The sequence below is a fragment of the Dromiciops gliroides genome, chromosome 4 (assembly GCF_019393635.1).
Source record: "Dromiciops gliroides isolate mDroGli1 chromosome 4, mDroGli1.pri, whole genome shotgun sequence".
NCBI classification, from domain to species: domain Eukaryota; kingdom Metazoa; phylum Chordata; class Mammalia; order Microbiotheria; family Microbiotheriidae; genus Dromiciops; species Dromiciops gliroides.
This window is the reverse complement of record NC_057864.1, coordinates 313407378-313419971: the sequence shown is the minus strand read 5'-3', so window position 1 is coordinate 313419971 and position 12594 is coordinate 313407378. Positions and strand designations below refer to the sequence as shown.

The following is a 12594-nucleotide window of genomic DNA, read 5'->3' as shown; positions in this document are numbered from 1 at the left end:
AATCCCATTATTTTCTCACACTCTCCAGAATGGTTGAATCTTTTCATAACTCCACCAACAGTGGATTAGCATCCCAGTTTTCCCACATTTCCTCCAACATTCAGTATTTCCCGTTTTTGTTATATTTGCCACTCTGATAGGTATGAGTTAATACCTCAGAGTTGCTTAATTTGCATTTCTCTGATCAATGGTGATGTAGAGCATTTTTCATATATTATAGTTTTGATTTCTTTGTCTGAAAACTGCCTATTCATATCCTTTGACCATTTGTCATTTGGGGAATGACTTGTATTTTTATAAATTTGACTAAGTTCTCTACATATTTGAGAAATGAGGTCTTTATCAGAGATATTTGTTTCAAAAATTCTTTCCCAGTTTTCTGCTTCTCTTATAATCTTGGTTACATTAGTTTTGTTTGCTGTATGAGTTTTTCTCATCACTAACAAAAGGGAGAAAGTATTTGAAGGAAGCATTTAAAAGTTTTAGGTAAGCTCAACTGAATTTTAAGTTGCTTTTGAGGGGAGTTCTGGAAGCTAGCACTGTAATGGAGGAAGTTATAGTTCCATGAGCAAAGATCTTGGCAATTCATTCCTCTTTCCTATATCATAAAAGTCCTTTTCTTTTTCAATTGGAATACCTTAAAATATTTCATACAAAAAGTTAGGGTTGGCTTTTTAAAATATACATACATGGCTTGCAGGGCATACACAAAAAAAAAAAACAAACAAAAAAACAGCCAGCACACAAAGAGGAAGAAGTAACTCCTTGATCGGCCATTCTTATATTGTCGTGGGACCACCCACCCACCTGTCCTCCTTCCCATTCCTTCTCCTCTCCAGAACAGGTAAATATTCACAGTGACTGTTAAACTATATGCTTCATGCATTGGTTCTGATTCTGCTTCCTTCCCTCATTCCTCCATTTAAAAAACTTATTTCTCAACGGGCTGGAGCACATCCCCACTGTTTACTTCAGTTTCTCCAGGAGAAAGGGATCCTTTGATTGGCAGCAGTTTAGCAAAGTGGGTGTAGTGGAAAGGGGTCTATATCCTTATACTCTCTTGTACCAGAAGTGAGAAGACTAAAGGAAAACAAAATCACAATTATGACATTGCGAAAGGCAGAATCGAAAGATGGGCTTCTCTAGGAAAAGAGTGTGGAGGATTCTGCCCAGGAAATTGTCTCCGGCTGTTCTCCAAATCTGGAAGGCTCTCCTTCCTCCGCTCCAACTACTGATCTCCCCCAAATTCTACCGTCTTCAGGAAACCTTCCCTAACCTTTCTTAATTCCAATGCTTTCCCTCTTATTTCCTATTTATCGGGGATATATGGTTTACTTTGTATATATTTGTTTGTATATTGTCTCCCCTCTTAAATTGTAAGTTCCTTGAGGGAAAGGACTGTCTTTTGCCTGTTTGTAGTCCCAGCACTTAGCTACAGTAAGCACTTAAGTGTTGATTAATTGATTGATGGGCTCTTAGCAAGTTTACCTTCTAAGAGTATTCTTAAAGGTCCAGGAAGGCAGGTTTGTCTTTGTGCCCCTCCCCAACCCCCTCCCCTTTACAGACAGGGTCTGGCCCATAGTGGGCGCTTAACAAATGCTTACTGAATGAGTTCAGCACCTAGGGCTTCCCCCATTTTGTCTGTTTTGAAACAGCCCAGGTGCCAGGCCTGATGCACAAGGCGGGCCAGCTCACGGAGCTGGGGCAAGGAAGGAAGGGGGTGGAAGGAGGGAAAGGGGGGAACGAGATGGGGAGGAGGGAGAGTAGGAAGATGGAGGGAATAGGGCAGCGAGTGGGGAAGGAAGGAGAGCCAGCGCGGGAAGTGGTCGGAGTCGGAGTACGAGGAGTTAGAACCTTCTGAAATGAAGCCCCGCCCCGAGGAGCTCCGGGCCTGTCCCCCACGCTCACTTCTCCCCGCCCCCACGCTCACCCCATCCCTCTCTTTAACTGTTCCTTCCCCACTAAAGTGTGGCTTTCCTCTCTGACCTCGGAAAGGAAAGCCTGCGGGCCGGAAGGGGATAGAGGGGAGGGGGCGGGGGCCGGCGGAAGTTGCGGTGCATTGTGGTTGCGCCGGCTGTTGTGGAGTACTGTCTGAATGAAAGTGGCGCCGGGAAGCTGCTGGACGTTGAGCTGAGGAGGCAGCGCGTTGGCGGCGGCAGCCCTCGGAGCAGCGACCCTCTCGGCAGCGGCAGCGGTAGCGGCGGCGGGCAGGGTTTGAGACCTGCTCCCCTCCCCTCTCGCGGGCGGAGCGGAGAGGCTGTTCAGGGCGGAGGGTCCTGCGGGGGAGCAGCTCCGGGCCTGGGGGTCGCAGCGGCCCCGGCCGCCCCGACGCCGCGTCCGGAGTCATGTCACACAACAAGATCCCGCCGCGGTGGCTGCACTGCCCGCGCCGAGGCCAGCCCGTGGCAGGTAACGAACGTGCAGCGCCTGGCGCGGGGCGCGGGCGGCCGGGGAGGGTCCTTGTTCGGGCTGGGAGCCGGCATCGGGCTTCTTGAGCCCCTCGGCCCGGGGAGGTTTCCGGGCGGTGTCAGCCGGGGAATGGGGGGCGGTCCGAGTGCTTGGATTGTCTCTGAGTGCCCGGGCCAGGTTATGCGGGTGATTTGTGCCGGTGCTGTACTGGGTTTTATTCTTTGAACTAGACAGGTTTTTGCAAGTTGGCTTCCCATCCCGCCGCTTTTCTGAAGCCTTGAAGCCGCTTAAGGGGTTCTCAAATGCTAAACGGGACGTCCCTAAGTCTTTTGGAGCTTGTGACAGTGTGCCTCTGTCACCCCCATCCTTGTATATCTCTTCTTTCTGGCTTTTCGTACCACTGCTCTTTCTTGGAGGGTCCCATATCTAATTCCAGAAGTGGGATTTGAACCCAGGTCTTCTGAGTCCGTAGTCTAGCATTTTATACATAACACCACAGTCATTTCCCTAACACTCTCCCCCCAACCCCCTCCCACCTCCCCATTCCTCCCATTCCCTCTCCCTAGAACCATCCCTTTGCAAAGTACAGTCAGGCAGAACGCATCAACACATAGTCACGTATGAATGAAAATGTAAGCTTCATTCTGTACCTAGTTTGCCACCTCAGTCCTGAGAGATGGGAGGCACATGCTGCATCACCGGTTCTTTGAAGTCATCTGGGGTCACTGTATTAGGTTAGAGAGTCTTTTGTGTTGTTTTACATTATATTGTTGTGATCATAGTGTGTAATTCTGGCTAATTTGCTCTGCATCAGTCCATACAAACAAATCTTGCCAGGTTTTTCTGAATCCTTCATCTTAATAATTTCTTAGGGCACAGTAAATGCTCCATTTGGTTCATATACCACGCTTGCTCAACTATAACCACGAACACGTATTTTATTTCCTATTCTTTGCTTCTAAAAAAGTACTGCCATAAAAATTGTGTGTAAGAGATCTTTCCTTGTCTTTGACCTTCTTGGGTTCAGTGTTAGGGTTAATGTTAAGTGGTGGCACTGGTTTAAAGGATCTGTTCAGTTTACTGATTCTTTTAAAAGTGTTATTTCAAATTGTTTTCCAGAATGGTTGGACCAACTTACTGTTCCACGAATGGTTCACCACAGCTTCTCTGAAATTGAGCATTTTCATCTTTTATCTTTGACTACCTGAAGGGTGAAACAGTTGTTATTTTAATTTGCACTTATTTGTTGTTTGGAACATTCTTACATTGCTGGTAGATTGCATTTCTTTTCAAAACTGCCTATGTATATCCTTCGGCCACTTATCTCTTGAGGAATTGCTCTTGATTTTTATGTATTTGTATCAATTTTCTTAATATAGATTTTTGTTTCTTTCTTTTTTTTTTTAGTGAGGCAGTTGGGGTTAAGTGACTTGCCCAGGGTCACACAGTTAGTAAGTGTTAAGTGTCTGAGGCTGGATTTGAACTCAGGTACTCCTGACTCCAGGGCCGGTGCTCTATCGACTGCGCCACCTAGCTGCCCCTTAATATAGATTTCTTAAATATATTTCCTGTAAAGATTCTCCAGTTAACTAGTTCTTTTGCTTATTCTGTTTTCCCCCAAACCCATCCTTTCTCTAAATTGCTTTATGTTTCTAGTCACTCAGGTTCACAACCTTGGAGTAATACTTAACTCATCCCCCTCCCTCAGACTCTTTCTATTCAGTTGCTAAATCTTGTCTAACTTCCCAGCATCTCATATCTATTCTCTTCTTTCTAATCATGTTGCGTCTTAGAGCCTTGACACTGTCATCACCTCTCACTTGAACTAGTAAGGTAACTGATCTATGTGCCTCTCCTCTCTTACTTATTCTATCCATCCTCCACACAACTGTCAAATTGACATTCCTATTTTACTATGTCACACTCAGAAAATTTAATGGCTCCCTATTTCTTTAAGGATAAAATATAAAAGTCACAGCTTGGCACTGGCTTCTACCTATCATTTCAGTATTATTAGTATTTTTTACTATTTTTCATTCTCTCCATTTCATTCAAATAGGCCTATTAGCTAGCCATTCTCGGTATGCAACATTACATCTTCTGGCTGTTTGTGGGACCATAAATCTATTGTTTAGAAAGCACTCCCTCCTCATTTTTTTAGAATCCCTGGCTGCCTTTATAGCTCAGCCTAGATGTGCTTCATTAGTCTTTTTCTGACCCCCTACCTCCATTAGTACTTTTTTCTTTGTAATTACTTTGTATTAGTTAATATAAACCTTGTATGGGGCAACTATGTGGTGCAGTGGATAGAGCACTGGCCTGGAGTCAGGAGGACCTGAGTTCAAATCCAGACTCAGACACTTGATACTTACTAGCTGTGTGACCCTGGGCAAGTCACTTAACCTCAATTGCCTCAACTCCCCCCCCCCCCCCCAACAAAACAAATATAAACCTTGTATTTCCTTTCTTGTTTATGCATTGTATCTATGGGTAGTACAAACTGCTATATACTCTGTATTTACCTACTTGCATACATGTTCTATCTTCCTAGTAGCATGTAAGTAGAATATAAAAGGGTAGATACTGTTTCACTTATTGTCTTTGCATCCCCAAGGCTTAGCATGATGTCTTGAAGTAGAGGGTACCTAATGAAAGTTTGTTGATTGAATGGACTGGAAAGGTTGGAGGGAGGAAGTGTTCTGTACTTAGTATTTGAGCATTGAGAAGTAAAATCAGTGAGCATTTATTAAGTATCATCTATGTGCCAGGCACTGTGTGAAGTCCTGGGGACACAAAGGAAGGAAAGAGAATGAGTTTATATAGTGCCAGGCACTGTGCTAAGCACTTTACAAATGTGATCTTATTTTAATGCTAATTTATAGATTAAAAAAAATTCTAAGATGGCATCTTTTATTTCACTTCTTTATTTAAAAAGAAACCCTTTTACAGATTTCTTTTGATTTTGGTATCAGATTCATCTCTGAGTAAATCCTTGTCTTCTCTCCTTTAAGTGAACCATTCTTTGTAACAATGACTTTCTCATAAGAAAAGAGTGGTGATACATCGGAATTAAAGCTGTTCAGCAAAACTAACCAACACATCAACCATGTCTGATGGCACACGAAATATTCCACACTCATAGTTTCCCTCTTCTGTAATGGAGAGAAGTTCATATTCTCATATTTTCTCTTGATCATTATAAAACTTGATCACTTTATAGACTTCAGTTATTATTATTATTAAAGAAGCATTATCTAGAGTGCTTCATGAGTGCCTTTTCCTTTAATCTTTTAGAATAGTGACATCAAACTTAAATAAAAATGGGGTCAATAAACTTAAGCATTCCTGAAGAAAGGATATTGACTTAGAAAACCACATATTAACATTATTAATGTTTTCTTGTATTTTTATTTTATTTTTAGTAGTATTTTATTTTAATTTTTTCCAATTACATGTAAAGATACTTTTCAACATTCATTTTTGTAAGATTTTGAGTTCCAAGTTTTCCTCCCTCCCTCTCTTCCCCCCCTCCTGAAGCAAGCAAGTAATCTGATATAGGTTATACATTACAGTCATGTTAAACATTTCTATGTTAGTCATGTTGTGTGAGCAGAATCAGAACAAACTGGAAAAACCATGAGAAAGAAGAAACAAACAACAACAAAAGTGAAAATAGTATGCTTTGATCTGCATTCAGACTCCAGAGTTCTTTTTCTGGATGTGGAGAGCATTTTCCATCATGAGTCTTTTGGAATTGTCTTGGAATCATTGTATTGCTGAGAAGAGCTAAGTCTGTCACACAATGTTGCTGTTACTGTGTACGGTGTTCTCTTGGTTTTGCTCACTTCACTCAGTGTAAGTCCAGGTTTTTCTGAAATCTGCCTGGTCATCATTTCTTACAGCACAATAATATTCCATTATATTCATATAACCTCAGTTTGTTCAAGACATTCCCTAGTTGATGGACATTCCCTCAGTTTCCAATTCTTTGCCACCACAAAAGGAGCAGCTATAAATATTTTTGTACATGTGGGTCATTTTTCCTTTTTTATGATCTCTTTGGGATATAGACCTAATAGTGGTATTGCTGGGTCAAATGGTATGCACAGTTTTATAGCCCTTTGGGCATAGTTCCAAATTCTGTGGTATTTTTATTTATTTTGTTAAAGTATTTTCCAGTCACATTTTAATTTGGTTCAGCTGCATTGGAAGTGTTATGAACAACACGTTGCAGTGTTTGACACTGTTGTTTTAGAAGACATTTGAAGACTACTAAGCTAATTTTTTTTTAACATTCAGTTAATAAGTATTTACTAAGCAGCATCACCTATTTTACTTTGTTTAGGAAAGTTCTTACCTCTGAAGACTATGTTGGGACCAAGATATGATAGTCAAGTTGCTGAAGAGAATCGTTTCCATCCCAGTATGCTCTCTAACTATCTCAAGAGCCTAAAGGTAAAAGAAAATTTCTGATATAAATACAGGTAACAGTTTGTAGCCCTTCTTTATTCTTTGCATTAGTTTTAAGAATGGAATGAAGCTTTATTAGATACAATTTTTTAGGTACACTAATTTTGAAATAACTTTAATATCCTTAGTTAGGGTAGAGGCTGAACCTAAGGTTTTACTTGTATGGGGAACTGCTGGGGAAGGAAACTCCCTTTCCTGATATTAGTGAGGGCCTTCTCTGCAACTTTTAGTCTTATTTGCCTGGGCCACTGAAAGGTTAAGTGACTTACCCTGCTTCACATGGCCCAGGCAGGATTAGAACCCAGTTCATCTTGGTATTAAGGCCAGCTTTCTCACACCTGTTGCACTCTGCTTATCTTCTTTAAGTGACTAGATTTAATTTACACTTAAGGTATTTTAAAATTGTGTACCTCATCAGTCTATGTGATATGAAATTGTCCACTTGGAATGTTTGCAGCTCTTATCTAGCTATACTTAGGTCCTTTGTGTTGCTTTTTGGGCCCAGGTTCTAAGGCAGCTATGTGGAATAGTAGATAAAATATTAGACTTGGAGTCAAGAAGACGAGAGTTTTGAATTCTGCCTTAGATTAGCTGTGTGGCCCTGAGCAAGTCACTTAACCTCTCTAGCCTTAGTTTCTTCATCTGGAAAATAGAATAATAGCACTTACCTGATAAGGTTGTGGTAAAATGAGATCACATGTAAGGCATTTTGCCAGCCTTAATAGACTGGATACATTGTAGCTATTCTACTATCATTACTCCTATTGATCATTGTATGAAAGGGATAACAAGTCTTAAATTTAACTTTACAGATATTTATTAAATGTATTATTATTGTTAAGTGAATTTATTTTTTAAATGCATTTTATATGCAAAATGATTATAAGAAGAAGAAAGAAAGGGCAGCTAGGTGGTGCAGTAGATAAAGCACCGACCCTGGATTTAGGAGGACCTGAGTTCAAATATGGCCTCAGACACTTGACACTTACTAGCTGTGTGACCCTGGGCAAGTCACTTAATCCTCATTGCCCCACAAAAATAAAAAAAGAAGCAGCAGAAAATTTTAATCCAGGTAACTTGAGATAATTTAGCTAAGAATGATGCCTGACATATGTTTTCGAGAATATTGTAACAAATTATTAGAATATATTGTGGCGGGGCAGCTAGGTGGCGCAGTGGATAAAGCTCCCGCCTCAGACACTTGACACTTACTAGTTGTATGACCCTGGGCAAGTCACTTAACCCCAATTGCCTCATTAAAAAAAAAAGAATATATTATGGCAATAAAGTATGGTAGATTTTCATGTTAATGTCCAGTTTTATCATGTCTACCACCATAAAGTAGTTTTTAATTTTGCCCCTTAGTTTCTGTTAAACATTTTTATAGTCATTCCTGTTTTCCTAAGAATATTAACTGAGGGATTATATAAGGATTTATTATAGTTCTAGAAAGTACAGAGTAATTTACTGGAGAAGGAAAATATTCACATTTTTTGTATGTTAGTGAGTGACAGACTGCTCTTAACAGCCAGATACTGGTGGTATTATTAATTCTACCCTTATAGGCTCATTTAAATGTCAGGATAAGTGATAAATACATAAAAATTGGGGGTATTATTCTTTTTCGATCCTAAATATAATTAGTCAGCTAATTAGCTAGTTGTTGTTTATACTGTGTCTGTCTATGCTTTCTGCTTCTGTCCTTACCCTTCTCCTCCTCAGATACTTGTGAATAATTTTTTTTTCTATGAGTGCAATCACAGTGTGAGCCTGTAATTTTTTTCTAGGTATAAGATGAGCCAGAAGTTGTGTTTTCAGTTATAGGCATAACTAAAAACAGTTATGTTCAGTTGTGTCTGACTCTTCATGACCCTATGGACCATAGCATGCCAATTCTGTCCATGGGCTTTTCTTGGTAAAGATACTAGAGTGGTTTACCATTCCCTTCTCCCAATGGATTAAGACAAATAGGTTTAAGTGACTTGCCTAGGGTTATACAGCTAGTAATTGTCTCAGCCTTGATATAAACTTGGGTCTTCCTGACTCTACATCCAGCACTCTATCCATTGAGCCACCTACCTGCCTCTTACAGACATATAGGTAGCTCCAAATCTTGGAACAAATGAAAAGCCATTGTTTAATGACTTGTCCTAATTTCTTTTTTATTTTTTTAGGTTAAAATGGGACTTTTGGTGGACTTGACAAATACTACAAGATTTTATGACAGAAATGACATTGAAAAAGAAGGGATCAAGTATATAAAGCTTCAGTGTAAAGGGTAGGTTAATGTTAATGTATCCATCCCCCAATCCCCTGGAATTGAACAGGTTGTAATGAATCTTTTAATCTTTTCCTTTTTTTAAAACTTTTTTCCTTTTGTGTTACTAGCCATGGGGAATGCCCTACAGCTGAAAATACAGATACATTCATCCGTCTATGTGAACGTTTTAATGAGAAGAATCCTCCTGAACTTATAGGTATAATTGAAAAACTTGTTTATTCTTTTCTGTTATGTAATTTTGCATTGGGGCAACTAGGTGGCTCAGTGGATAGAGCACTGGCCCTGGAGTCAGGAGGACCCGAGTTCAAATCCAGCCTCAGACACTTGACACTTATAGCTGTGTGGCCCTGGCCAAGTCACTTAATGCCAATTGCCTCAAACATCTGGAGCTATCTCCAGTTGTCCTGATCTAGATCTTACCTCTGGACCCAGATGGCTCTGAAGGAGAGAGTGAGGCTGGTGACTTTGCACAGCTCTTCCTCACGTAAATCCAATTCATTAAAAGTCATGATATCTGTCATGGTTCTCTTGAAGAATGAAGGGCAAAAAAGAACAACAACAATCTTGTATTATGCGATACTGTTTCTCTCTTCATTTGTCTTTTTATACAAGGGAGTTTGTTGACTATATGATTTGGCTGGAGGGGCTCTTTATCGAGTTCTTCAGGGTAATAATGGTATGAGATCTGCCTTAAAAAAAAATCTACCTAGATCACTTTAAGAATACTTTATGTAGGGGGCAGCTAGGTGGTGCAGTGGATAAAGCACCGGCCCTGGATTCAGGAGGACCTGAGTTCAAATCCGACCTCAGACACTTGACGCTTACTAGCTGTGTGACCCTCGGCAAGTCACTTAACCCTCATTGCCCCACAAAAAACAAAACAAAAAAAACTTTATGTAAGAGCATTCATTTGTTACTCTTAAGCTTTCTTCAGTTAGTGTTTTAGGCTTAGTGCTTATTATTTTAGGCCTAGCTACTTTTTTTTTTTAGTGAGGCAATTGGGGTTAAGTGACTTGCCCGGGGTCACACAGCTAGTAAGTGTTAAGTGTCTGAGGCCGGATTTGAACTCAGGTCCTCCTGACTCCAGGGCCGGTGCTCTATCCACTGCGCCACCTAGCTGCCCCAAAATTAGTATAAATTTTTTTTTTTTGGGTAGGGCAATGAGGGTTAAGTGACTTGCCCAGGGTCACACAGCTAGTAGATGTCAAGTGTCTGAGGCCGGATTTGAACTCAGGTCCTCCTGACTCCAGGGCCGGTGCTCTATCCACTGCGCCACCTAGCTGCCCCAAAATTAATATAAATTTTTTTTTTTGGGTAGGGCAATGAGGGTTAAGTGACTTGCCCAGGGTCACACAGCTAGTAGATGTCAAGTGTCTGAGGCCGGATTTGAACTCAGGTCCTCCTGAATCCAGGGCCGGTGCTTTATCCACTGCACCACCTAGCTGCCCCGCTACTCTTACTGTAAAGTTTTTAATGAGGTTTTACCAGTGTAGCTTTTTAACTTTGTCAGAAATGATTAGCATTTGACAAAAAATTAGTTTCTTTTAGCTGAGAATTGTCCAGTCTCTGTATACATGGCCATTTGAGCATGAATTCAAGTGTTTGGTGAAAATAACAAGTTATAACAAATTAAATAAGTATTGGCATTTTTAGGACTCAGTACTGTTTTACAATCATATTCAGTTTTACAATCATATTTGTACAACATAACCAACAAATGATGAGGCATCCTTGGCTTGAAGGTCTGGGGTGAGGTAGAATTCACTATTGGTTTTCCCCGTTGTGAAAAAATCAACAAATCTACTCCCTTTTCTGTGTGACAGCCCTTCAGATACTTCAGGATAACTGTCATGTTCCCTTAAGTCTTCTTCAGAATAAGTATCTTCAGTTCCTTTAAGTGATCATTACATGTCATGAAATTGAGTCAAACCCTTTTCTTAAGGTCAGACTTACCAATATCCTTCCTAGAATGTGGTACTCAGAACTGAGAAGAGTATTCCAAATGTGGGTTAACCAGTGGTACTGGCACTTCTTAGTCCTAGGCAGTCACACTGACTTATGCTGAGCTTGCAGAACCACTAAAATTTCCATCTCTTTTTTTAGACAAGCTATTATCTAGCCACACCTCTCCCATATATCATTAGTAGGTTGATTTTTTTGAACCCACATGCAAGACTTTACACTTATCTGTAGTTTTACCTTATTCAGTTTGGCCTAATGTGCTAGCCCAAGTGTCCTTTTTGAATGCAAGATTCTTTCATGTACTGAGTCAGTTATTTCTCTCTGCTTTGAGTCATCAGCAAGTTAGGTAAGCATTCCATTTCTGTGCATGATACATTGAAAAAGTTAAGCAAGCAACTATAAGGGACAGACTGGAGGAAGCATATGCCAGACAAGCCACCACCTCATCTACCACTTCTGCAAACTATCTCTGATTGAAATAGTGCAGGTCCTTAAATCCAAGAATCTTGGGAATAGAAGTACCTCTCAGACCCTAGGCCCAGTTTCCAGCCAGGTCCCTGCAGCCAAGTAATCAGTGGAGAGAAAGGACCAACCTGCCTTGTTACCTCCAACACCAGTTATGGCCAATTGCCACAAATAGGCATGTAAGTCCAAGAGCTTTGGGAGTGACAGTACTCTCCAAACCAATAGTCCTGCTTCAAGTTCAGCCTCTGCAATCCTCATTCCTGAAAGGAGCCTCTGTGGACATGTGACTTGGCAATTGTTTTTTCAGAAGCCACAAGTTTTTGTTTTGTTTTGTTTTTGTGGGGCAATGGGGGTTAAGTGACTTGCCCAGGGTCACACAGCTAGCAAGTGTCAAGTGTCTGAGGCCGGATTTGAACTCAGGTCCTCCTGAATCCAGGGCCGGTGCTTTATCCACTGTGCCACCTAGCCGCCCCCAGCCACAAGTTTTTGAAAAATTAGAAAAGAAAGTTCTTTTCACCATAGGCCTCGACTTCTGAATACTTTTCCTTACATGACCTTGCTTCTGTCTACTGTAATTTTGTTTTTTGTTGGACCCATGATTTTTTTCTTTTTAGGGAGCACCTGGTGAGGAAGCTCCCTCTACCCTATTAATGTCAAGTAGTTCAACATCAGAAAGGGACATGATTTTATCAGTGTAAATGACATGACGGAATACTCACTATCATCTGCTTTCCTGTTGCACCCTAAAGATTTTATTATCTGATTTGATTCTGAAACGTCATATTTATAATCTCTTCTATTAGAAAGTGAGCTCATTGTGGGAAGGGGCTGTCTCTGCTTTCCTGTTTGTACCCTGAGAACTTATTACTGTGTTTTGCACATAACTGTTACTTAATACACGCTCATTTACTCATTCATCTAATCATTGATAAAAATCTTAAGTAGCATAGGGCAAACAAAGATCTTTACAGCACTTTTCTCCATGTCTCCTTTTAAGTTTACATGGA

The 12594-nt window shown here is 40.7% G+C and overlaps 1 protein-coding gene across 1 annotated transcript in view; it reads left to right on the top strand.

Annotated features, from left to right (window-relative positions):
• The first annotated feature begins 2073 nt into the window (after positions 1–2073).
• RNGTT (RNA guanylyltransferase and 5'-phosphatase) overlaps positions 2074–12594 on the top strand; it is a 366172-nt gene continuing 355651 nt past the window's right edge. The window contains 4 exon segments of the mRNA XM_044004408.1: positions 2074–2409; positions 6755–6864; positions 9054–9157; positions 9268–9356. Coding sequence (XP_043860343.1) covers positions 2346–2409; positions 6755–6864; positions 9054–9157; positions 9268–9356 — 367 coding nt within the window. The 5' untranslated portion in view covers positions 2074–2345.